The 27,535-nt window shown below is 40.9% G+C and overlaps 1 protein-coding gene and 2 long non-coding RNA genes across 6 annotated transcripts; 2 read left to right on the forward strand and 1 right to left on the reverse strand.

Annotated features, from left to right (window-relative positions):
• The first annotated feature begins 19,255 nt into the window (after positions 1-19,255).
• Positions 19,256-22,967, forward strand: LOC122308025 (disease resistance protein At4g27190-like). 3 transcript variants are annotated; one of them, XM_043121193.1, is made up of 3 exons: positions 19,256-20,792; positions 20,883-21,779; positions 22,081-22,967. In XM_043121193.1, exons 1-3 carry the CDS (start codon positions 19,592-19,594, stop codon positions 22,788-22,790), a joined length of 2,808 nt encoding a protein of 935 aa, XP_042977127.1. In that variant the 5' UTR covers positions 19,256-19,591; the 3' UTR covers positions 22,791-22,967. The 3 variants fall into 3 exon arrangements, with proteins under 3 accessions (XP_042977127.1, XP_042977120.1, XP_042977133.1); XM_043121186.1 differs by having other exon boundaries at positions 19,256-21,779; XM_043121199.1 differs by having other exon boundaries at positions 19,264-21,779; positions 22,089-22,267.
• A 597-nt stretch (positions 22,968-23,564) lies between these two features.
• On the reverse strand, positions 23,565-24,799 carry LOC122308123. The gene is made up of 2 exons (XR_006241924.1): positions 24,658-24,799; positions 23,565-24,440 (listed from the first exon to the last, which is right to left on the reverse strand). It is a non-coding gene; the product is annotated as an uncharacterized LOC122308123 (long non-coding RNA).
• Positions 24,438-26,908, forward strand: LOC122308069. 2 transcript variants are annotated; one of them, XR_006241905.1, is made up of 4 exons: positions 24,438-25,046; positions 25,178-25,266; positions 25,576-26,539; positions 26,666-26,908. It is a non-coding gene; the product is annotated as an uncharacterized LOC122308069 (long non-coding RNA). The 2 variants fall into 2 exon arrangements; XR_006241904.1 differs by lacking the exon at positions 25,178-25,266.
• The last annotated feature ends 627 nt before the right edge of the window (positions 26,909-27,535 follow it).

Consider the following 27,535-nt stretch of genomic DNA (forward strand, 5'->3'; position numbering starts at 1 on the left):
AAATGGCATTGCAGGGCTTTTTTCTAATATTTCCTTTTGAATTAAAACACGTGATCATGACTATATATCACATTAATTGTAATATTGACAACAAGGTCTAAAAGAAACCTCACCTTATCCATGCTTGTATTAATTGTAATATTTTCTTTACCGTGTTGCCTTCCAATTGCATGTTTTTAATTCCCAAAGGCATGCAATTTCTAGCTAGCTAAGCTTAAATTCCGACTATTAAGATAGAGCAAGGGGCTCTCTTTTATTCAAACTTATAGATTTATACTTGATGATCAGTATATGAAAATTATGACGGAAACTGAAGAGAGACTTAAATCCCGTATTTAAAAATATATCTCAATAAATTAAAGCTAGGTCGTTATTAGTACATTAATAATGTCTAAATTCATCAATTTGAACTAAATTATATATGGACTGAATGAGTTTTTCAAAGATTATAATATATTCTCACGAGAAAATTAACACTTATCGGGAAAATTCTAGTATGAGAAATGGTCAATTGATAAATACATAAAAATAGAGATACACTTCTTTCACAATTATTACTCAAACTGATATAATTATTTTGAGTTAATAATCTTATCTAGACATTTCAATAGCATTACACGATAATATCATTAGGGTGGCGTTTAGGTACTGTAGAAGAGTTAATTTGAGTTTAGATTCAGATTTGGATTATAATTTGGATCTAAAATTAACTATAATGATATAATGTAACACCCGGGTTCAGTTCCAAGTTGTTTTCAATTTTAGAATTTATATGTGCAAAAAGCCTATTTGAGTTTTCAAATATCCTTTTTTAAATATGGACTACGGGCCTAAAATCTCTGTTTTGATATATTATGATTTTCTTTGGATTTGATATTTAGGTTAAAAATCTTTTTAATTATAGGCTGAAACAATTTTTGAACAAGTTGGATTTTTTTTTTTTTTTTTTTTTTTGAGTTTGAGTCAAGGTCCAAAACTTGAAAAAAAAACCTATTTATTAATTTCTTACGCTACCCAAAATGTAAGCCCAAATATTTAAAATGGCCCTATCCGATCACCCAAAAGCCCAAGCCTTTGAGATGAAGCAAACTCCACGTCGTGCAGGTCCCTTTGCTTGCACGGCTTCATCGTGTCCGTGTCCTTCGCATGCACGTACATCTCTCCTCTCCTTTCTATGGCTTTTGTTTTCAAATGCCTACATATATATATATATATATATATATATATATATATATAAATAGGCATTGATCCCTCACATAGGTTCATCTTCCTCCTCAAATATTAGGGTTGCCGCTGCCTACCGTATTCACCTCCCCACCACCTTGACTCCCTCCCGTACGCAACAACACCCCAACATGCAAAAGCCAGCCCCTCACATTCCTTGACTGTCACGTTGCCTTCTCCACTTTCAGACCACCGAAAACCACCAAGTAGAACCCTGTTCTTCTACACTGATACAAGGCAAAGTACACTATCATGAAAACATCCCAGCCACCTTGTCCCAACCACCCAACAAACCTCCCTGTTGCCTTTTGTCCTCTGTTTTGCAATGCCAAAATAGAGCACCTGCTTTTCTCTCCATCATGATGCACGAGAGTCGAAAGCCTCCACATCCCAGCCACAGCAGAACAAAGCGTGAGCCTCGATGTCGCCGTCCAATTCCCAGCCTCAAGTAGCCCAGCTCTATCGCGACAGAGACTACTCCTCTCGGTGAGTCTCCGTCGCACCTGGGTATCCTAGTGAAAACCTATTCTCCGTGAAGAATTCATTTTCAAAAGTGGCCTTTTATTTTTAAATCAGTATAGGTTTTATTTTAAATAAAAATGCTTATGGATTTATATGGGACCTTGGTTATTTCCGTTGGGCTGGGGTTGGTTTTTAATTAAACTTATTTTTGAGTTAGGGTTATTATAAGTTCATAGTAAAGTGAGGACGTTCTTGTTTCACGGCTTTGTCTAAATTGGGTATAAATGCCAACCATGCTTTTTAAGTTATCGAGATAGTTTAGAGTTTAAATAGTACAAGATATTAAGTGAAAATTTATGTTTAGAGAAATTTTGAGATTTTAAGGTCTTGAAAAATTTAGATTTTTAGAAAAATAGGTTACTTAGCTTTTCGGGTTTAGTATTGAAAAGATGTTAATTTCAAGTATTTATGGACTTACATGACTATTTTATTGGTGACGATTAATAATTGTTTGGCTTTGTTGAGGAAAACTTTCTGAAAGGCTAAGAGAGCCAGGTAAGCGAGATTCCTATGCTAGACTTTATATAGAAAGAAAAGTGAATTGAAGTTGGTTTAAAAAATGTGCATGATATGTTTTGAAAAGAAAATGTGAAAAGCAACCTCAGTTATGTATTTCTGCATTACCCATGAAATCTTTATGAAAGAGGAAAACGTTTTCTGACATGATTGGCGTAGACATGAGCAATATTTGACACGTTTCTGAAATGTGCAAAAGAGTGAATATGATATCTTGTTATATGAAAATGTTTTGGATCTGTTTTGATCATATGGAAATGATATGAATATGTTCAGCACATGATTTGATATGATATGAAATGATATGATACAAGATGAAATGACATGATAAGATGAAGAAAGATGTGTAGTTCAGGATATGAATAAAAAGTCTTTGATATGATATGAATAGTTGGTATTAGAGCAAAGTTAGAGATGGTGGTAAGCAAGAACAGTGATAAAATCCCGCCTGATAATTCTTGGCGCCTAGGAGCTGTAGAGATGGTGGTAAGTAGGGATGGTGGTAAGCAATGATGGTGGTAAGCAGGGACGATGGTAGAGTCCCGCCTGTAATTCCCGCCTACAGTGCTCTGATAGGTACCACTGTAGTTGGTCTTTAAATATAAATAGTTTTATTGTATATGAACAGTTTATAAAATATCGCTTAGATGTTTTGATAGCATATTTTTTTGGGGGGGATATATATTTTGATAATGAAATGATTTATTATAGCATACCAAACTTTCTGAAAAGGCTCATGTTTACACACTAATATATGTGCATTGCTTACTGAGTTGTTGATAACTCACCCCTTATCTCTACAATATTTTTCAATTGATTTTGGAATAGTTCGGCTAAGGATCAGGATTATAGAACATGGGTGAGATGATTATTTAAGTATAGTGGATTACTCATAGAAGATCTCGAGGATTGGCGGATTTTATTAAGAGATTTTGTAGTATTCTGATTATTGTAAATTTTTGAGTTTGTAAATATCTTAATGAAATGTGAGTTTTAAGTTATAGGAAGTAACTCTCTGACCCCTATGTGACCAGTACATTACAAATCATGCATCTAAAATTTTGAAAAGCTTAAAAGCCTATTTGGGTTTGATGCAAATTCAAATTCAAGTCTAGCGACTGGGGTGGCAATTGGGTGGAGCCTCCGATGCCTAAGTTAATAAAATCCAAAGGAGAGAGTTCAAAGACAGCTGTAGTGAGTAGAGTCCAAAGAGTCCAACCCCTATTTCTGTGTCTGAGGGTTGTTTTAATACATGTGCTTGGGGTCAGAGATCCATGCGCTGTCGCTGGAAAGAGAGGTGTCCTTCTAGAACCCCTTCTCCCAGGCCTCATTTAATGTGGCGTGGACCTTTGAATGAGGTAATTAATGAGGCATGATGCTCTGATGAGTGCATTCAATGTGGCGTGATCTCCGGGTATTGCTTGGGAGTTTTGTCGAGGTGGCGTGTTTCCTCCTTTTTTGTCAAGGTGACCTCTCATGACCCAGGGTGGCGATCAGTTTTCTAACCCGGGACCCTCTTCCCAGCTTGCATGGGTCAAGGGCCCCTGAATCTGGCTACTGAAGGGCTAGGCGGGGAGAGGGGCCTTTAGCATTGGGCTTGGCCTCCCGTGCTCCCTGGGTTATGGGAAAATCTCCTGACACTTGATCTGGGCCCATATTCTCAGGCCTAAAGCCCTGAGGAAGAATCCCTCCAACTGTTACCCCACCAATTCCTACTGAACAAGTTTGGTGGAAATTTCTTACAACCCCCCTTCTCTTGTTCCTTCATTTAGTCAATTGTTACCACCCTTATCCTCTAGCATCACTCTCTTGCCCATTCATGGGTTCCCTCGCGTGTTCTACTAAGATTGGTTTTCGCTCATTGTTGGTGCGGTGTGACAATTCCTATTCCTGTTGCAATGGTATGTTTAGACTGTTTTTCCCAAGCACTTGATGGTACACATTCTGTCTCATCCACATTGATGGACTCTGGCGGCTTCAATCACATCCATCCCTCATGCTCTGGATTCATTGTTTTAGTGCAGTGAGAAGACTCCCACAATCCCAGAATTCGAACCGTCTTGCCTGGAGTATATAATACCCTTGGGGGGCAATACTGTGCCACCTCCCTTTCTTTTGCCGAGCATTGTAGAGGCTTTTTTTTTTTTTTTAATTCTTCTTAATGTCTCTCATATTCATCTCTCTTCTTCTTTTTCCATAATGGCACCCAATAGTCCCTCCCGCGTGACCCCGAGAGGTTCTAGGGGCCCCAAATCTGCCCAACCCCTAAGTACTTCTCCCTTTCCTGCAGATGCGTCAATGGAGATCTAGAGGTATGCGGGTTCCCAGTGGCGGTCGACAATTACTCTTCTTGAGTTGGATGAGCTAGAGGGGAAGGAGTACGGAGTATCTGGGGGTGCGATTCTAAAGGTTCCGTGACCAGATGATGGAGCTGTTGATTCTGAGAGATATGCTTATAAAGTAGCGTTATTTCCTGAAATGTTCTCAGACAGCTGCAGCTGCCATTCTGCTGCCCAATCTGTGATTGTTGGACATGGCGGCCATGGCTTTTTCCCAACTCCATCCTGACTCATATAGGATACATGTGGGTTATTGTGTTATTTGGCGGTGCGCCTTGGAAGAGGTGAGGGAGGCCCGACTGGATCTTACTAGTCGAGAATTCTTCCTTACCCACCGTACATATCTCGAAGAAGGGTGGGAATACATGCAACTTTCTTCCTGACCAGGCATTGGTTGGCCTAGAACGGAAGTAGAAGTACGATAGGTGATTGTCGTGGTTCAAGCGTTTCTTCTTTGTATCTGGCGACGGTGTGGGAGTATCCCCCTGAACAAGCCCCCTGCCAAGACTTTCCCATTCGTGCTTATTGGGGGATTGTATGCGAGGAGTCACCCATTAGGTTACCGACGGCTCAAGAGGAGCTCCACCGTATTGAGATTGTTTGAGCTTGGGCCGATGCCCATCCAACAAAATTTTTTACAGACACTCTACTGAGTGCCTACAATTTGCAGTGGTATTTACCCCCTCACACCGCGCTGAGTCGCCTAGGGACTTCCATCTAGTTGAAGTCGAAAGGAAAGAAACCTAGGGGGGATTCACTGGCTGAACCAGATTCTGATGATGATGTATTTCACCCTTTCGGGTAATCCTCAATGGGGGTATTCATCCAGCAACCTGTGTCGGCTTTGTCGGGGAGGGTTGCTCTGGCCTCTTCAAGTCAGGCCGCTTTGCCGCCACCCCTAGAGACCTAGGGGTGTGGTCCCCACCTCACACGCCCGCTATGCTTCTTTCTTGGTTAGTTCGAGCTCTTCCGTTGTCGCATTGGGCGTTCTGCCTACCCCGCCTGGTGGGGCAGGCCTCACAACTTTATTCTTCGGTGCTTCTCGGGGTCATTCTACTTAGGGATCGTAAGGCGGGTCTTCTTTTGCGCCTAGAATTAAAATTCCTGTTGTCCACTCTTCGGGCCCTACTTTGAGGGGTCATGCTGGAGCATCAGAAGGGGCAGCACAAGCCATGTTGTGGGTTGGGGAAGCCGTGGCTGAGGTTGCAAGCATAGGGGGTCAAGTGGTGGGGGCCCATACTGGTGACAATATGGCTCGAGAAATCCCAGTGCCCGAGGAGTTCGTCGATGCCCTCGGAGCTTTCCCTGTCTTTGTTGGGGCTGAGGCAGCTACTGTTAGGCTCAGAGCGGGTCCGGGGGTGAACTTGGACGAGGGGGCAAAAGTTGAGGGGCCCTCACAGTGGAGGCTGCACCTCGACTGGGGCACATAAGAGATCACGTGGGCCATGTCTAAGCGGCCACCCAAGGCTTGCAGGGATTCTTTGAACATGTTCATACTGGGGGCTCTTGTCCCTTTTCCTTTTGGTGTCCTAAAGTTCCTTTCACAAATCTGATGAGGGTTTTTCTAGTAGGGTGTAGAGCAGCTGGTGGCATTCATCGTGGAGGACCAAGAAGAGTTGGAGACTAAGAACCAAGAGTTCCATTCTTTGGTCCGTGTGGCCTTGGGCAACATGAGGGCTGAGAGAGAACTCAGGGAGGAGTTTGAGGGTTCCCTCGCTAACCTGCACCGACGTTTGCAATATTTGAAGTTCGACTTGCAGAAGTCCCAAGAAGAGGCCGCCTTGTGCCGTCATGACCTTGGGTGCGAGTCGAACGCAAGAGATAGTATTCAGGAGATATTCGACTGCCAATCAGAGAAGCTCAAAAGGCTTTGATCTGTAAATTTAGAGCTGGACAGGAAGTGTGACTTGTTGAAGAGGTCCCACAAGTGGACTGAGAAGAAGTTCTTGGACATCTCCCAGTCACTTTCGGAGAGGAGGAACTCTCTTAAAGCCATAAAGGCGGAGAAGGACGCCCTAAAGTTTGCAAATGCCGAGGTTGAGGCTTTGCTTTAGCAGTCGCGCATTTGGTAGGTCCGAGATAAAGCATGGTACCATGGCTTCTTTACGAGATGTGAGTGGTTGAAGGGCTACTTGCTGACAAACCCCAAGATCGACTCATAGCTATTCGATCTTGGGTTAGTCACGCCCAGTTCGGTGGCGCTGAAGGCCAGAGCTCGTGTAAGGGAAGCCCTACTCCCGAGTGCCTTTCTGGCTAACCCTGCCATGCTCATAGTGGGTCCAAACACCCCAAAGGCAGGTCCTGTTGAGTCTGAGGAGGATCTTGAGATCCCTTAGGTCAGCCTTGCATTCCTGTTGTTTATTTTATTTCTGATTCCATGTAAAATGTTCATTTTTCCTATTTTCAAACCACACAAATTTGTTCTTAATGAGATTCTTCGCTTTTGCACGTTGCTGTGTTTTTCATGTTTCATTATGTACCTTTGTGTCCTTTATGTTTCCCCTGCTGTTAAGTCTTTCGGAGACCGTTGTGCAGGGCCCATATTGCTTATAGGGTCAACGTGGCAACTGGGGGGCTACGCGTCCCGATTGGTTGGACATCGAGGTTCCCCCGTTACACCCTTCTTGTCTTAATAGTGCCAATGGGCATTAATGGTGATGCAAGATTTGAGCAGCATTCCCACGAGATCTGCACCAAACATGACGGGGTGGAAGGATACGCATGTTCCCCAGATCTCAGGGGGGGACGTAATGCCACGAGTAATCTATATAAAGCACCCTTTGGTGACTGATAATTGCCACATCTCCTTGTTCATTTCCTTATAATCCAAGTCCCTTTCCCTTTCTCCTTAAGCGAGTTGTGCTCCTATATAGGCCATATAGGTCAATATGGCCTATATCCTAGTCGGCCTTCCGGCCTCGTGTCAGTCCTCTCGGGCAAGGGCTTGTCGTGGGTCAATGTTAGAGCAAACCTCGAGTTTTTCCTTGGGGGGTCACCATGCGCCAACCTCAAATCATTGGGCATTGCCGATTGAACCTAACCTTTTTTGCACTATTGGCCCGTAAGCCTTTAGGGAGGTTCGTTGAGGTTCATGTCATCCCTTGTTACTTGAAGAAGTGTGGTAGTGCTGGCATGAGCTACGCTCTGTGGTCGCACAGTTTGATGGATCTCTGTATCTGAGAACTTGCCATACAGTTCATGTTCCATTACGATGTTTCAACTTGCTCGACGGAGCGAGTCAACCCAGACTCTCCTAGCAAGGGGGTCACTCCAGCTTGCCTATGTCTCTGGCGGGGCTGGAAGTGCCCAATCCGTACTTCTATGCAGAGCCCTTGGTTCAGAGTGATGATGGCTTCCTGGCGGCCGCCTACGGGTCGAGGATCTTGACGTGTTCGTCACTAGCATGCCCTCCTTCTTCGCCCCCAACATACTTTTAGGATGGCGCCTCTCTAGCGACTTGGGGACGCCGCCTTTTTCTACCGACAGAACCGTTGGGTACCCCGCCAAGTTTGCCTACAAATCATTTTGATTTCTTTTTCTTTGTATAGTTTCTTGTGAACACATTGTAATCTACCTCTTTACAAAGATTCTAACAGTTAATGAATAAAAAGTTCTTTGTTTATGCCTTTTGCATTCTGTTACCTCTACTATCATGAGCCCTTTGGGCAGCCGTGTGTCGATCGTTCATCCCCAGGGGGGGGCTTGTTCTATTTCTTCCTGACGAGTGAATAACTTCCTGTGCCATGTAGAATTTTGTGGCGATTGAGCAGCACTTAAGTTGGGCTTGTCTGGTCAATCCTCGCGCTTTGACCAGAGAGGGGCCGAGCGGCATGTGAAGCCGGGCTCAACTAGAGACCTTCGATCAGTGCACAGGTTGAACTTGCCTCATTGACCTTCATGCTCAGCAAGAGGGGCCTAGTAGTATTTATGACTAGGCCCTCCCAGGAATCCTTTGTAGAGGTCGTGCAATGTGTAAGTCAAGCACGCCTCGTTGACCCTCACGCTAGGCAAGAGGGGTTGAGCTGTATGTACAACCAGGCTCGCTCAGAAATCCTTTACAGAGGTCATGCGGCAAGCAAGCCTGGCACACCTAGTTAACCCTCGTGCTTGGCTAGAGGGACCGATTTCTTATGTGTGCTGCAAGGGTCGAACCACAATATTGACAATCATCGATGTTTACTAACCTGGGTTGTTGTGCCAATGTGGGGAAGCTCTAAACCATTACCATTGGATGAGGCGCTTTCCTTGAAGTTGTACCGGGTAATCTTGGGATTATTCCACACTCCGTCGAGGGTGGGATAGAGGTGTTTCAAACCACTCTCTCCCCTTTCATCCCCTCGGGAGAGGTAACTAGTCGACAGTCTTAGAGCTGGATTACTTTTCGCTGCGGTGGGATGGGGTAATCTATTCGGGCAGTCTCAGGGTTGGTCTCGCTGTCCTGCATGGGGGAGGTCGAGCTAGCCTGAGGCTAACCCCACCTGTTCTCGTTTCCATTTGTTGATATCGTAGGGAAGGTAGATGAGGACTGGGCCAGTGTCGTGCCCACTCTTCGTCACGACAGGACGTGGTATGTTGGAGTGACCTCAAGGCTAGGCCCGCTCTCCTTCGGGAGGGACTCGAGATGGCCTCTGGCTCGTCTTGCCCTTTACTGCTCCTTGAGGAGGTAGTTTGTTCAAGTAGTCTCAGACTAGACCCGTTCCTATCAATCGATGCCCACTAGAAATGTAAGTTGTCAGGCACTTGAGGACAGACCCACACTTTGCCGCAGGAGAGACCAAGCATTCATAGGCATTACACCCATCCCTTTGGTACCCCGCAAGGATGGTAAATATCAGAGGGCCGAGGGGCCATCCACTCTTTGCCACAACTAGGGTGGGGTAACATTCGGGTAGCCTTAGGGTTGGACCCGCTCTCCTTCGTGGGGGAGGTTGGGTTTTTTTTTTTTTTTTAAAAAAGAGGATGGGCCACATGTCCAAGAGTGACCCCGCCCCAATTTTATACAAAAGACCCTCACGTATGGCGGAGGAAAACCGTAGAACAAAGCAAACACTTGGGGGGCTACAAGAAGCACCCAAAACCCAAGTGTAAAAAAAGATATACTAAGCAAAAGCCAGAACCAAACAAAAAAGAAAGCCAAGATAAGATCCGTGTTTTACTTTCTGAGGGCATACAGACCCATTTTGTCCACTTTTAATATTCCTTTTAGTATGTGAGGGACATCGTTGAAATTAGTCCAAGTTCCAGATTTCTTTTCCGAAGCCAAGCGGGCCAGAAAATCTGCCCCTGCATTACCTTCTCTAAAGACATGCATCACCTTAAAAACCAATGTTTTTAGAATGTCCTGTATTTCTTCCCAGTAGTCTTCAAGGTACCATATGCTACATCTCCCTCCTCTCAACCAATTTGCAACTAACAAAGAGTCCACTTCAATCTCTATTTTCTCAAGTGCTAAATCCTTACAATATTTTAGCCCATAATACAACGCTCGTAGTTCGGCTTCATTATTAGTCCCAACCTCCATCTCTTTTGCGTAGGCCCACATCATACGACCCTTATCATCACGAATTATGCCACCAGCGCCCATCTGACCCGGATTGCCCAAGGAGCTCCCATCCACATTAAGTTTGGCCCACCCCACACTTGGCTTGTTCCATTTCACCAAACAAGGTGATGGACTATGTCCCACCTTCATCGGGATACCAAGGTTTTGTAAAACTTTGTCATCCCCATCACTAAACCTTTTGCTAGTGCGTAATCTTAAACCAACCCAAGCTAAAGCAGCTTTTATGGTCCCCCACAATCGATCTCCATTTTGCATCTTCCCTTCCATACGAGCTTTACATCTCCAAACCCAAAGAGACCAGGTTATAATAACAGGCACAATGCCTAGAAGCGTACCTTTTTGGGTTGAAAGTGATGCTTTGCGAAACCACAGTTCCATATTTGCCTTCCACGGTCTCCTATGATCATACGGCATGCCCATAAGTATAGAAGCGCGTCTCCATATGTCTGAAGCAACCTTCCCTGTAGCAAGGACATGGTCTTGATCTTCTATACACCTATGCTCACAACACTCGCATCTGGAAGCTAGGGGAATTCCCAGGTGTCGAATGCGAACATCCACACTAAGGCTATGATTCAAAGCTTTCCAGATTGTAATCGAATACTTCTTGGGAAGGGCGGGATGCCATATCCAGTTTGCCCATTCCGATTTTGGCGCGTGAACCCGAATACACTCCCAAGCCGACTTAGATGAAAAAACCCCATTCAAAGCCGGTTTCCAAACTAGCACATCAGTGCCTTCTTTGTGTGCCCCTAGGCTATTTAGAATTTCTTCTGCTTTTGTTTCCCCCACCAGATTTATTAGCAAATTCACATCCCAGCCATTTTGTATTCTACACTCCCTTACCCTTAAAGACGATTGTGCAGTCATCTCGCAAGACTCTACCAAAGGGCCAGTCTTTAACCAAGGATCCCGCCAAAAGGAAACCTGTCCTTCCTTAATCCGCCACCAAGTATTATTAAGGATATTCGGAACCATGGTCATAATACACTTCCAAAGAGGTGATCCTTTAGTGTTATCAACTAATGTCACATGCTCTCCTTTACAGTATTTCTTCCTGAAAAAATTTGCCCATAGAGAATCACTGGATAACAGATTCCAAGCAAGCTTCATAAATAGTGAAGACTGAACTTCTTCAAATTTTCTTAAACCTAGTCCCCCTTCCTTGGTCGGCATACAAACCTTTTGCCAGGCTACCCACTTACGTTTCTGTTTACCATTTAAGATACCCCAGAAGAAATTACTCATAATCCTGTTTAGCGAAGATACCACTTTCTTGGGAGTATGTAACACTGAGAGTAGATGGACCGGGATGCTTGATACCACATGGCGTAGTAAAAGGAGCCGAGCACCTGCTGATAGTAGCCTATTTTGCCACCCCTCTAGACGATCACGGATACGGTTCATTAAATCCTCAAAATAAGACACCTTTAACCTTCCACTAAATAGAGGGACACCCAGGTATTTAACCGGAAATTGGCCTTCCGAGAAGGAGGTCAATTGAAGGATATTTCTTTTTCGGACCGAGTTGACATACTTGGGGAAAAAAATGGAGGACTTCTCCTTACTAACCACTTGACCCGACCAGCTTTCATACAAGGCAAATACGTCAGAGATGGCTTGCATGGAAGCTCTACCCCCGTTTGCAAAGACCACTATATCATCAGCATAAAATAAATGGGAGATCAGGGGTGTGCCCCGAGGGTGGGAGTAAGGTGCAATTTTCTCCATCTCAAAATTATGTTTTATCAAGCGAGACAAGGTTTCCTGAACAAGTATGAACAAGTAAGGAGACAAAGGGTCACCTTGGCGCAATCCACGACCACTGGGGAAGAAACCTTTAGCCGACCCATTCATGACCACTGAGAACCATGGAGTCGATATGTGGAGGTAGTATGTTCAGATAGTGTGTTTGACTAGACCCACTCTTGCCCATTGACATCACGGGGAAGGTAATTGGCTATTGTAGGTTCTATTGATGAGGGCGTGTCTTCGTAGAGGTTCATATTTGGGTGAACTACATTCTGACAGAGGTATTGTTCCCACACATTCAATTCCTGAACCATTCACACTTCTTTATCAACAAAGTCTACACAATAATTAACAAATCAAATCACAAAATTACACCTCACAAAGTCTTCACTGGTAGAACATTCGTAGGTGCTCAATGTTCTGTGGATGTTGTAGTTTGTTCTCTTGGGAATCTAGAAACTAGTAGACCCCGAGGCGATTGCTGGCAACAACAACATAGGGGCCTTCCCACTGCAGTCTTAGCTTGGCTTCATCTCTGGTGGTGGTCCCAGTTTGTTTTGGGATGAGTTCTCCGACTTTGAATGACCTTGGGTACATCCTTTGATTGAAATAGTGCTCTACTTCGTTCTTGTATGCTACCATTGTCAGCTCAACCTCTTCTTGGATTTCACCCACCAGGTCAAGCTGTGTTCCTCAAGGCATTGGTCATTGGAGTGTTGCTCGTAGTGCCGCACCTAGTAGGTGGGGATATCCACCTCGACCGACAGCATGGCTTCATGGCCATACGTAGGGTGAACAGGGTCTCTCCTGCCGGCATTCTCACTATCACCTGGTACGCCCATAGGACTGTGGGAAGCTCTTTTGCCCATGCTCCTATCTGGTCACTAAGCTTCTTCTTCAGTATTCTTAACAGGGTTTTGTTGGTCGCTTCTACCTAGCTGTTGGACTGGGGGTGTCTCGGGGAGAGTATCAGAATTTGATTCCCATGTCTCAACACTAGTCTTGATAGTGGCCCTAGTCAAGCTACCTCTCATTCTCTAAAATGATGTTGTGAGGAATGCCGATGTTCTTCCACAAAAAACAAGTGATATTATTCATCGTATTCATCGCCAACGCTTCGGCCTCCACTCCCTTGGTGAAGTAATCCACCACCACTACCATGAATTTTACCCCGCCCTTGCCTAGGGGAAGGGGGCCTACAGGTTGACCCACCACTGGGCAAAGAGACTGGTGTCATTTCTTCTGGCAGGCGGTGAATGACTTTGGAGTACTCCTAGCACTTCCAGCACCTTCGCACATATTCCTCGGCGTCTTTTAGGGCACGCGGCCAATAATACCCTACCCATAATGCCTTGCCTGCTAGTACCCTGCCCTTGGAGTGGTCACTGCAGATTCCCTCGTGTATCTTTGCCAACACATGTTGGGCCTGCTCGCTCGAGATGCATCTCAATAAAGGGGTGTTGTATCCTTTCTGGTATAAGATACCACCGACTATGGTGTACCTTGTTGCTTGGTACCTAACCTTTCTAGCCCTTTGTTTGCCGTCGGGTACTTCATTGGTCTTTAGGTACTGAAGGATGTCCACGGCCCAGTCTAGTGCACCCGGTCCGATTTCCAGCAACTCGATCCGTATGGCCGGCATCTCCACTATTCTAAGGATGGTCAATTCCAGTATCGGGGCTGCCTCTTGCCCGAACCCCATTTTCACTAGTCTATCTGCCCTATGATTTTCAGCCCTCAGGTTTTGCTGTATCTAGAAATGTTTGAAATAAGCACGCTCGGCTTCTATTAAGGTTAGGTATTTTTTCAATTTTTCACTTTTTCCCTCAAACTCTTCCCGTATTTGGTTAACCACCACTTGGGAGTCAGCCAAACCTCCACCTCCTCATTTCCCAAGGACCTTGCGATTGTCATGCCAAAGAACAATGCCTCGTTATTTATAGTTTTGAAGGCCAGCTTAATGGCATAATCACGTTCTTTGCCTTTATCTGTGATAATATGCACTCTCACTCCCCCTCCAACTTGGCAAGACGAGCCATCAACAAAGACTTGTCACGGCTTCATGGGTTGTGCATATTCAGTTTCTTTAGGGAAACCTGTGAACTCCGCAACGAAGTTCGCAGTGTGTACTCAATGTTGAACTAGCTTAATTTCATGGCCCAATTAGTGAGGTGACCTGAGACATCCAATTGCTACAGAATCTTTTTCAGGGGGTGTCAATGAGGACTTTGATCGGGTGGACCTGAAATAGGGTTGGAGTTTTCGAGTGGTTACCACCAAGGCGAAGGTGAGCTGTTCAATGTGGGGGTATCTGCCTTTTGCCCCTCTATAAGCCCGACTAACATAGTATACTGGCCGCTAAACTCTGTCCTTATCACATACTAGGGCTGAGGAGGCTGCTTGTGGAGCAACGAACAGGTACAGAATTAAAACCTCCCTGCACCGAGGTTGGATAAGCAACGGGGGGCTGGTTAGGTATTTTTTTAGTGCAATGAACGCCTCATCACAGTCTTCATTCCACTCGTGTGCCTTTCATAGCACTGTGAAGAAGGGAAGGCATTTGTCGATTTACCGTGAAATGAAGCGATTGAGGACCGCGACTCGGCCGTCGAGCTTTTGTATGTCATTAATGCTATGCGGCGGGGGCATGTGAAGGATAGCCCCCACCTTCTCAGGATTGGCTTCGATTCCACACTCTGACATCATGAATCCTAGGAACTTCCCATAACCCACTTTAAACGTGCACTCTGCCAGATTTAGCTTCATTTTGAACCACCATAACACCGCAAAGGCCTCTTGAAGATCCTCTAGGTGCTGCGCGGGAACTCTGCTTTTGACTAGCAGGTCGTCCACATAGACTTCCATATTTCTACCGATTTGATCCGTGAACATACGAGTAACCAACCACTGGTAGGTGGCTCTCACATTCTTCAAGCCAAACGGCATGACTGAGTAGTAGTACAACCCACGGTCTGTGATGAATGACGTTTTTTCCTCATTTTCAGGGTTCATTCAGATTTGATTGTACCTGGAATAGGCATTTATGATGATTAGCATGCGGTGTCCTACTATTGAGTCAAAAATATGGTTGATGCGAGCTAGAAGTGAGAGGCTGTCTTTCAAGTAGGCCATGTTCAAATCAGTGAAGTCAACACGCATTCTCCATTTACCGTTCAGTTTCTACACAAGCACCACATTGGACAGCCAATCTAGGTAGTGTGTTTCTCGTATGAATCTTGCCGCAAGCAATCAATCGACCTCACCGGTGATAGCGGCATTCTTCTCCTCGCTAAAGCTCCTATGCCTTTGTCTTACTCCTTTGGCCTTAGGGTCCACACTCATATGATGCTGCATGATCATCGAGTCAATCCCCGACATGTCTTCATGGCTCCAAGCTAAGACTTCTCGATGTTCCACCAGCAGCTGTTGTAGGGCGTCCCTTACTTCATTGGCTATTTCAGTGCCTATCCTAGCAGTGGATTCTAGACGGTTTGGGTCCAGCAAGATTAGCTCCAGTGTCACGTTCACTTTCTCTTTCTTGAGCGCATACTCATCCCTCGTTTCATCTTCCACATGGGTGCATTCTGAAGTTGGCGGAATGACGATTGGTATCTCCTCCCACTCTCGCGCGATGTGGGTTCCCCCTCTAGTGTCTTTTGGCCTACTGGCCACATCGTCATGCATCTCCCCTTTTGCTCCTTTTGGCAGGGTCGCTTTCATGGTTGTCGTCTCCATACTTATCTATATTGTTGTTTTACTACACTCTCGAGCCGTCTAAAAGTGGGCTTTCGCAAGCGCACGAAGGATACACATTTGATTTTTTCAGATCTCACAGACGGCACCATTGTTGACATCATGTTTCGTATGCTTTTAGGCCGAGCCCTCGGCAACTCAGGCCTTCAATCTTGAGCCTGCAAATACACAAATAAATCCCAAGTTCAGCGGCTGGGGTGGCGATCGGGTGAAGCCTCCAATGCTTAAGTCAGTAAAATTTGAAGGAGAGAGTTCAATGATAACTGTAGCAAGCAAAGTCCAAAGAGTCCATTTCGTTGTTTGAGGGTTGTTTTTATACCTTTGCTTGGGGTTAGAGACCATGCCCTGTGGCTAGGCAAAGAGGTCCTTCTAGAACCCCTTTCGCCAGGCCTCATTTAATGCGATGTGGACCTCTATATGAGGCAATTAATGCGGCGTAATCCTCTTATGAGTGCATTCAATGTGGCGTGATCTTCGGGTATTGCTTGGGAGTGCTGTCAAGGTAGTGTGTTCCCTCCCTTTTTTGTTAAGGTAGCCTCTCATGACCCTGGATGGCGACTCGCCTTCTAACTTGGGACCTTGTTCCCAACTCGCACGAGTCAAAGGCCCCTGAATCGGGCTACTGAAGGGCTAGGCGGGGAGACGAGCTTTTAGCACTGGGCCTGGCCTCTCGTGCTCCTTGGGGTTTGGGAAAATCCCCTGACTCCTGATTTGGGCCCATATTCTTCAGCCTAAAGCCCAGGGGAAAAATCCCCCTAGCAGTCATGCTAAAGATCCAGCTACTTTCCCTTAAGTCTGCAGTAATGACATCGTTGGCATTGCCAACAATTCTTGTTGGAAGAAAATTAATAATTTCAAAGTTATCATCAGTCCATTTTATTATTGTTGTTTGTTTAAATGATTAAAATTGTTACAGCTAGCAAATTTTTATATTTAAAAAATTAACAAATATTAAAAAAATAAAATTTAATTAGCGGTAAATTTGAGATAGCTAAATGAGGGGCTAAGTTGCAACACCTAGAGAAAATTGATCAAATACTTTATAGTAAGATGCTTTTTTATTTTAGAGAAAATACTTTAGCTACTTTAATTATAAATTAGATCTAACATATCATATAAAGTCACGACAATTTATAAATTTATTTTAATAAAAATTTTTGTGGTTGTAGCGCTACTCTTGATTTTATATGAAAGCAACAAGTTGCTTAGCGAAATGGAAAAAGACCGGAAGACAAATGTCTTGTTTGAACATTTAGAATATTTGTGAATAGTAATAAAATTATTTGTGAATAGTAATGAAATAGTTTGAATAAAGATGCTTTATTGAATTTTGATAAATGAGAGAGAAAATAGTTAATAGAAATGTTATAATGTTAAAATATTATTTGAATATAATTTTTTAATATGATTTTTGTTTAGAAATTTTAAAAAAAAGTTATATTATTTTTTATGTTTGTTTTAAGTTTCAAACAATTATAATGATAAGATGAAAAAGTTTAAATTTAAAAATTAATTTTTTTAATATTTTAATGATGTTTAAAAAAAATCTAAAAAAATAAGAAAATCTACGGATTCCAAGTATGGGTCAAAGCCAGGAACTAAAAAATAAAAATGTCACTCTAGATATAAGCTTGCATGCACACTACAGATAAATGAAATGAAAGCAGCAAACAACGACTGCCCCGATGTTTCTTCCCTTAGAACAGGACAAAGCAATACTTGTCATAATTGATTAATGAGAGGGTTTTTGAAGCGCGTTTTAAGATAAAAATTAAAAATTAAATAAAATAATATTAAAATAATATTTTTTAATATTATTATTATTTTAAAATTTATAAAAATAAAATTATTTATTATATTTTATGTGAAAATTTAAATAAATTATAATAATAAGATAAAATTAGATGAAACAATCTCATTATTTAAACTGGGCTTAATGACGGTTCTTTAATTATGATAACAGATAAAAGGACAATGTTACATTGCCACGCCCATATGTCCCAAAATGTGTCCCTAGTGCAATTGCAAATTCTTTTTCCAATCATTTCTTTAAATATTTTAAAATATTTTTTAAAAGATATATAAATTTCCTAATATTCATTTTCTTAACTATTAAAAAAAAGAACTAAATTACACAAGAAGCATATTTTTGAGTGAAAAATTCTACTTATCATCTCACGCACCACACATAATATATGATTTGTTATTTTTATTTTTTTATTTAAATACATATATATTGATGTATAAATATATATATTTAAATAGAATGAAAAAAATATTAAATCACACTTATATATTGACGTGTAAATATATCATGTATTTAAATCAAATCATGAAAATATCAAATCATATATTAATTGTCGGTTGGAAACTTGGAGCACATGGGAGTCGTACAAGCATTTTTCAAAAGATAAATCTCTCTCTCTCTCTCTTAACTTCCAATCACTGATTTGGTCAGTTGTTGACAGTTGCAATCCAACTCTTCCCTATACATATCTACTGAGTACATTTGCTCCATTTAATTCATTTCTTTCCATTACGTTAATTAATTCATAACTTTCCATTACATTGGCTCTACTTCAGTCTGTTTAATTAATTATTCTATATATTTGACTCATTCAAACCCTAAGTACCATACACTTCACTTTGTATAACCCACGACCACTGTCATGCTAAAGACCCAGCTGCTTTCCCTTAAGTCTGCACTAATGACATCATTGGCATTGCCAACAAGTGATGTTGGGAGAAAATTAATAATTTCGAAGTTATCATCAGTCCATTTTATTATTCTTGTTCTTTTAAATGATTAAAAATGTTACCACTAGTGGATTTCTGTATTTTAAAAAAATTAAAAAATAAAAAATGCACAAAAAATTAAATTGAATTAGCGATAACTTTGAGGTGGTTAAATAAGGGGCTAAGTAGCAATACGCGGAGAAAAATGATGAAATACTTTATAGCAAGATGCTTTTTTATTTTAGAGAAAATATTTTAACTATTTTTATTGTAAAGTATTTCATTTAACGTATCATATAAAGTTACGTCAATTTGTAGATTTATTTTTATAAAATATTTGTGTGACTGTAGCACTAGTACTTTTGATTTTATATGATTGTTGCTTAGGGAAATGGAAAAGAACTGGTAGACTAAGGTCTCCTTTGAACACATAGAATATTTGTAAATAGTAATAAAATTATTTATGAATAGTAGTAAAATAGTTTGAATAAAGATATTTTATTAGATTTTGATAAATGGGAGAGAAAATAGTTAATAAAAATTTTATAATGTTAAAATATTATTTAAATTTAATTTTTGTTTAGAAATTTAAAAAAGTTTTATTACTATTTTTTTAATGTTTTTTTTATAGGTTTGGGACAATTATAATGATAATGAGTTAATGATTAAATGAAAAAATTAAAAATTAAAAATTAAAAATTAAAAATATTTTATATTTTAGTGATGTTTAAAAAAATAGATCTTAAAAAATCTGAAAATCTATGGGTCCCAAGTATGGGTTAAAGTCTAAAAAGAACTAAAAAATAAAAATGTCACTTTAGAGATAAGCTGGCATGCACGCTACAAATAAATGAAATGAAAGCAGCAAACAATTGCCCCGATGTTGCCATTTCGGTGATTTCTTCCCTTAGAACATGTGAAAGCAATAAATTTTCAGGCTAATGTCATTCCTGCACGTGTTTTCTCCACCAGAAAAAGTGACGTCAACAATTGTTCTTTGACAGTTCTTTGGTTGTGAGTTTTCTCGAAGCAAAATTTCCGTCCTGGGGTGGCCTACAACAAGCAAGTGGCCATCCTTTGGGAGGCCCGATCTAGACTGATGGTTGTCCAGGGCCACCCGTTAATGGGATCTATCTGAAAATAGTATTTCTTTGCCTGAGAGTTTTTTCAAAGCAAAATTTCCGGCATGGAAGTGGTGGCTTCGATTATCAGTGGAGCAGTCGTAGAAACTACTCGGCTTCTCTGTGGCTCTATCTATTCTACGATCAAGAACATTGTCAAAGGCCCACTACCACTTCATGTTTTGGAAAAGGAGATGAAATTCCTTATGGCTCTTAGAGATGATGCAACGAAAGAAATGGCATTAGATAAGAGAGAAGGAAAAGTAATAAAAGCTCAAGCCATTTTGTGGGTTGGGGAGGTTGAAGATCTGCATCGTAAGGTGAATGATCAGATTCAAGAAGCAAAGAGTTCCCGATGTTTCTTAAGTTGTAGTACAAAGCGGTATAGAATGAGCAGGAAAGTGGCAAAACAGCTCAAAGAGGTAAAGAGGCTTCTAGAAGTGGGAAGTTCCCTTGCTAGTTCCGTGGCTCTTAGTCATCCAGAGTTCAAAGCAGTGGAGCATATTCCTGGATCTTCAATTCAAGATCAAACAACATCAATATCAGAAGATTTAGCCAAAACGATGACTCTAGTGTCTGACGATAAATACGGGATAATTGGTATATGGGGAATGGGAGGAGTCGGCAAAACTTATCTGGTGAGAAATTTGAACAATGAGCTCCAAAATAATTCAAATCTGCGTTTTAGTTGTGTACTATGGGTTACGGTGTCCAAAAATTTGGACATAAAAATGGTCCAGATGAGAATAGCTTCCAGACTGCATTTGAATCTGGAAGAAAGTTCGGGAGCCGATGGAATGGCTATTCAACTTTATCAAAGACTAAAGGAGGAAAGTTTTCTTCTCATTCTCGATGATGTTTGGGAGAAAATTGATTTGGACAAATTGGGTGTCCCACGGCCTGAAGAACATAGGGGTAGTAAGATCATATTGACATGTAGATCTTTGGATGTATGTAGGGACATGGTTACTGATGTTGAAGTTAAAATGATGGTTTTGAGGGATGAAGACGCTTGGCAGCTATTTAGTCGGTATGCAAGGGATGTGGTTACTTCAGAACATATCAGACCACTTGCAGAGGCAATTTGTAGAGAGTGTCACGGATTGCCTTTGGCCATCGTCACCATGGGAGCTGCTATGAGAGGAAAGACGAAGCCTGAGTTGTGGAACCATGCTTTGAATCAGCTGCGAAGATCAGTGCCTTATGCGGCAGGCATTGAGGAGAAGCTCTATAAACCTTTGAAGTGGAGTTACGACTCATTAGAAGGTAGATACTTGAAAAATTGTTTCCTTTACTGCTCTTTGTTTCCTGAGGACTTCTCAATTAATATAAGTGAACTGGTATGGTGCTGGCTAGTGGAAGGTTTAATAGATGAACGGGAAAACTATGAGGATTTCTTCAGCCGAGGAATTGCTTTGATTGAAAATCTTAAGGACTCCTGTTTGTTGGAAGATGGTTCCGGGGAGGGCACTGTGAAGATGCATGACGTTGTTCGTGATGTTAGCATATGGATTGCATCAACCTGCAGCGAGGATGGAAGTGAATTCCTCGTTCGTTCAGGGAATGGTTTGAAAGAGATTTCAACTGCTGAGCTATCAAATTCTCTTAAAAGAGTTTCTTTCATGAATAACGATTTAGAAAGACTACCTGATGACTCTGTGATACAATGTTCAGAGGCATCAACTTTGCTACTACAAGGTAATCGTCGCCTTGACCGAGTTCCTGCGAGATTTTTGGAAGGATTTGGAGCACTGAGACTCTTGAATATCAGTGGGACCCGCATCAAATCATTTCCTGATTCTCTTCTTCAACTGGATAACATTCGTGCTCTTCTTTTGAGTAATTGCCAGGATCTCGAAGAATTGCCCCCACTGGAAAGGCTCAGTAGACTTCAAGTGCTTGATCTCTCTTTGACTGGTATTAGAGAATTGCCAAGAGGGTTAGAGCAACTCAACAACTTAAGGCATCTAAACTTAGGCAAGACTCGCCGACTGAAAGTGGTTCAAGCTGGAGTGATATCCAAGTTGTCCAGTTTAGAAGTTCTGGACCTGTCAAACAGTTGCTACATTTGGAAAGTGAAGGGAGCGGTACAAGAGAAGCAAGCATGTTTTGAAGAGCTCCAATGCCTAGAGCGGTTACAAGTTTTATCCATCAGATTGATCCTATGTTACAGTCCCCAAGATACAATTATTTCTTGGATAAATAGATTAAAAGCATTCGAAGTTGACATCGAATGGGGCTATTCCCATCTAGGTACTTTCAAGATATCTTACTTTTAAATATCATTCAAATAAAATTATTTTTAAATTTTTTATTTTAATTTGTTTAATTATTATCTAATCATTATAAGTTTTATAAATTTTTAAATAAAATACAAAAAATTATAAAAGTTTTCAAATTTTAAAATAAAAATACTATTAAAAATTTATATTTGAATAATTTTTTAAAATTTTATAATATTTTTATTTAATATTTTCTTACCTCTCTCGAAATTTAATAAAATATATTGATTCAAAACATTTTATTATTATTTACTAACTACTTTTCATACCAGTTTTTCAGGAGTACAGGCGTTCCAAGTATATCAATTGTTCTAGCCTATACTCTCAATATTTACAAGTGCCATCTCTATCTCCACTCTCGGGTGCCCAAAGATGTGTGATTATGGAGGGGACCTATCTCTCAAGAGGACAGGTCGGGTGCTGGTTGAGTAAAGCAAGTTATCTATGCTTAAGTAGTTGTCGAGGACTGAATAAGATGCTACAAGACTTGATCATTAATAGTGTTGGCAGCTTTTTATATTTAAAAAAGCTCGTGATTTGTGACTCTGACTGCAGTTTTCAAACTGGAGGACGTGCAGCAGAGTATGACCTACTACCCAATTTGGAGGAACTTTGTCTAATACTAATGACATGCATTGAAAGCATTTCAGAACTAGCCAACCATCTCGGGCTGAGATTTCAAAGACTGAAAACAATAGATGTGATTTCCTGTGGGGAGATGAAATATCTTCTCTCCCTTGGGAACTCCATTTGCACAATTCCAAACCTAGAAGTAATCTGGGTACACAATTGTTCCAATTTAGAAGAGCTCTTCAATTATCTTCCATTGCAGAATATGACTAATCTAGATCCGATTACTCCAAACCTAAGGAAATTAGAATTGAATGACCTTCCCAACTTAAGGAGTCTTTGTAGTGACGAAAAGGCTTGGCCGGGTATAGACCAGGTTGAGGTGATCAACTGCAATCTTTTAAGACATTGAGCAAAAATAAGATGGGATTAAATGAGTTGGGGGAACGCATTGGAGCGGCATGCAAGCAGAACTAAATAATATTTTACGCAATTTTGTTAGAGTTATCGATGTGCAATATATATAAGATAAATTTTATGTATTTTGCGAGTGGCCAGCATTTGATGTAATGATCAGCTTTTTTATGTACATTAACTTTTGTTTTTAGAGTTAGGAGAAATGAAAATGCACCTCAACATATAGACGACGTTATAGATCTTAAATAAATAATAATAATAGTATTTGCAAATAAATTAATATACATTGATTCATTAATTATGGAATAAATAGCATCTTTAAGAGAACTTGATGTCTAAATTTGGTTGAGCACCTTTTTTCTTCTGTTTTTTGAGAAAAATATCTACTTATATTAGCTGCATGCATGCTATAAAATAACGACTAATAAGTAAAAAACTTTCTCCTGGGCCAAACCGTATCAGTACCTTTCCCTTAGAAGTTAGAATACAACTCTTTTATAAACTTTTTACAATTATTATTATTTTTTTAATTTAGTGTTATCTTTACGACTATGCTTTATAAAATATATATATATATATCCTCGTTCCTTTTTATTTATTGATTTATTTATTGATAGTGAAACATTATTTCATTCATTCATAAAATGAATAATTACAACTTCTGACCTGAAAAGTACAAACCAAATTCTAACATTTTCTCACTCGCCAATACACAAATTTTTTTATGGTTAACAGGTTCTTATTCAAAGCCTCCAGACTAACAGTCTAATAAACAAAAACTCTGTCTTTGACTACCGTTTAAGAAAACTCACACAACTCTCCATCTCATAGAGTGGAATACAAACTTTATAGACCCTAAGTCCTGAAGACAATATTTCCTAATACTAGTTATAACAAACTAAATAAATGAAAATACATAAAAATCACTCAAAAAACACACAAATTACACAATACATAGAAAAAAAACTAAAAACACATAGACTGAATAAAACACCTTGGGCCTCGCCCAAACAAAAAAAATCGAGCCTCTTTGCAAGTGGTAAGGCCCTAGTTTCATCTCTATCATTTTCGCCGCCCCCTTCCTTTCTTTTTTCTTTTTTCTTTCTTTTCCTGCCACTCCTACGCCTGAGCTTCGTTACATTTATTTGCGTACCGTCGCCCGCCATGAGCGAACCGCATCCACCACCATAGGTTGAGCACGCAAGCCCAACACCCCTGCACGCCGAGAACCTCCAACTCCAAAAGCTGCCACCATCAACAGCAAGAGGCGTTTCCTACCGTAAAACATCAACCCCGACTGCACCCCAGCAACCTCTGTTTTTCTTAGTGGAACCAGAGCACTAGAATGCATCTCTCTATGTTGCACTGCAACACCACTCACGCCGAGCACCACCATAGATGGACCACGCCACTCACTTTGAGGATCTCTAGCTCCATCAACGCTGCCACCCAGCCACCATTTCGGCTTCACAGTAGCAGAGTTGTTGTTCTCAGCCACAGCGTAGTTGGTTCGTGGCGGGATGGTCTTTAAAATGAAGCCTTTGGGGAAGTGGACTTGAGCCACGGTGCAACAGCCATGCAAACAGATACCTGTCGCCCTTAAGCCTCCATAACTGCAACCACCAAATGCCTTATTCTCAAGCACCTAAACAAAGCAAAAACAAAATAAACACTGGAGAAAAATCTGTAAAAAAACAAGGAAATAACGGGAAATGTGGGAGGGAGGGAGGAGCTGGGTAGCTTGAAAAATGCTACTCGCAACGGGGGTGGGGAACCCCCGCGGCAACGCCTCCTACGTGGCAAAATAGAAACAACGTTTCTATTTTGCCAGCCAACGCTGTGTTTCAGCTCGAAATCCGTACTCATTTTAGTCTTCATCTTCTCCATCTCCACGATTCCGTATCTTGTCTTCTCCATCCCAAGCCGTATCTCGTCTTCTCCATCCCCACGAAGTGAAGTTCATTTTGATCTTCATCTTCTCCATCCTCACAAAGCCCCATCCCTATGAAGTCTTATGTTCTCCCACGAAGCCTCATTTCATTTCCCATTTTCCTTCTCCCCTGCTCATTCTCCCTTTATCCTTCACCTTCTCCTTCTCACCCTTCCTCTCTTTGCAAGATCTGTTCCTTCCCCCTTCTCCGAAATCCTAACCCTAACCCTAACCCCTTTATCCCAATCCCTAACCTAGCCCGTGGCTGTCTTCTTGGGTGTCGTCGTGGGTGCCCAGAGGTCATTCATGGGTGTCTTCGTGGTATGTTCATCTCACAATTATTTCCCCATTTTTTATTTCTTTATATTTTGTGTCTTGCAACAATGTTTTACAACCATTAGTTCTACAATTTATTTTTTTTAAGAAAAAAAATTCCTTCATAAATCATACAGATGATTGAAAGTCTCAATACCGGATATTATTTTGATTGTGGCCAAAATAGTCCTTGTAGGTGGGTCAATACCAGCTTCTTGTGAGTAAGGTAGGGTCACAGAAGGATTTGTCTTTTGCTTGATTGATACGATTTTGAGATTATGTTGAGTTGATAGGGCTTTGAATGGAGGCATGCATCTTGACTTGCTTTTGGGTTCCCTAACTTCTTATATGTATAATGAGCAGTAATCATGCAACTTTACATAGGAAAGACACAAGCTCCATTAAAAAGTTAATGAAGGACTAATTCTTTTGTTTACATGCATCAACTTCGTGAATTATTGCTTGAGATTATGTTGAGTTGATAGGGCTACATGCTGCTATGGATTGAATATTTCTATTTAATTGCTCTGTGCAGGTTTGGGATCTGAGTTGTGAGCAGCTGCTTATAATAATATGTCCTCATAAATCATAACACAAATTTCTTTATGGTAAGATATTTGGGGGCAGGTATGCAAGTTTTGATCCCTTGGTGACTTTCAGTACACTTTTTGCATAGTTGGATTGTCCTGTTTAGATGATTGGATACTTGGATCAATGATTAGTTGGATTAGTTTGATTAGTTGGATTGCCATATATGCTCTCATTGATTGGATGCTTACACTAAGTGTAAGTATCAATTTGAGTAGTGTTTGTGTCACTTTGATTCTCACAGTGGGTTTATGAAGAGAAGCTTGTCGCACTTGAAGCCTGGACTTACTTGAAACCTGGAGTTTCCAACATTTTCTTTTGTGTTTGTGGTTCATTATCAATAAGGAGTTTCTCAAGGAGAGGCTCTTTTTCCAATCTACTTCCTGCCATGTTGTTTACCAGTGCTTCTAACATGGAACCCATGATAATGGCTCGACTAATGCATGTTGAAGGTAGCTGCAGAAGGTAGGAGTTGCAAATAACAAAAGCAATAGTCAAAATATCTAATAAATGTGAAGCTTCGGTGACAACACACCAATATAAAAGCACCTGCAAAAGAGGCTCATCCTCCTAGAGTAAAAACAGAATATCTACTTACCCAAGATATTAATTTCCCTTCCCAACTTTTTAAATTTCCCTTTTTTCCCACTTCTCCCTCCCTCTTTTTTTAAATTTCCGCTAAAACCAAAATTTAAGGTAAGCTTGTCATTTGCCATGTATATGTGATTTACTCTTTTTCGGTAGAAATCCACTTCATAAAGATTATCACAAAGAGGCAAATTTATAATATGAATCACAGCACATAACTGCAAGGAGAGAGGCAGAGACAGGAGATTTCAAGTTACCTGTGCATTCTGTGCAACCTTAAAACCAAAACTACTCTCTGAAACGCCAGTCGCAAGCTTATATAGGTAAGTCACATCTTCATGATCAGATTTTGAGTTTCTATATCCATGTCTTTATGTGAAGTCAAATATGAATTGATAGGGCTACATGCTGCTATGGATTGAATATTTCTATTTAATTGCTCTGTGCAGGCTTGAGATCTAAGTTGTGAGCAGCTGCTTATAATAATATTCTTGAGCAGCAAGCTGAAATAAGACTTTCACGCACACTACTCCTCACTACTCCGTATCTATTGGGCTTTTACCATTGTTGTTTCATGTTATTTGGTAGTATGTAAGTGATTTAGGACTAGTATTGATAGTATGTACTTCAAGTTAGATTGTGTATGTACTTCAAGTTAGTCAGATTGTGTATTTCCCCTGTTGTTCTGTGTATGTTATCTTAATCTTCATGTTTCCTAGAAACAAAAACATGACCCCCAATTCGATTTGAAGGCCAAAAAAAGCATCAGTAGTTTCGATTCGATGGCTGAAATTGATACATGAGTGAGTGGAGAGAATCTTTTAGAATTAAAATTGCATGACTTGAAGCAAGCAAAAATTTTACTTGTTAAAAAAAAAGCAAGCAAAATACAAGGTTAGGCTTTGCCGACCAAGGTAAGGTATCTGTGAAGAAATTTCAAAACAAAGAGGAAATTGCAGTTGATGCGCCTCTCACTGCTTTACATGTACTGGAAACAAACAAATGTCTACTTTTTCAAATAGTGGATGGAAAATTGAAGATGAGTATGTTACTTTGCAAATGAAAAACCATCTTATCAGACAAATAATTATGCAAAGATTGGTTTTGTAAATCTTCAGGAAATGCCCCAATTTTCCCTAATTCTGATATCACGCCAAGTGAGATGGAATGAAACCGAGAAACTCGTTCTCTAACTGCAACTGCAGTTCTATTCCCAAAAGATAGCTGCTTAAACCTGCAAGCAAATATTAATGCTCCGACAACTTAACTTTAAAAACCAAACTTTTCCGTGTACTCTCACAGTCTGCATTACTTTTTCC

Source organism: Carya illinoinensis, chromosome 1, assembly GCF_018687715.1.
Source record: "Carya illinoinensis cultivar Pawnee chromosome 1, C.illinoinensisPawnee_v1, whole genome shotgun sequence".
Taxonomy (NCBI): domain Eukaryota; kingdom Viridiplantae; phylum Streptophyta; class Magnoliopsida; order Fagales; family Juglandaceae; genus Carya; species Carya illinoinensis.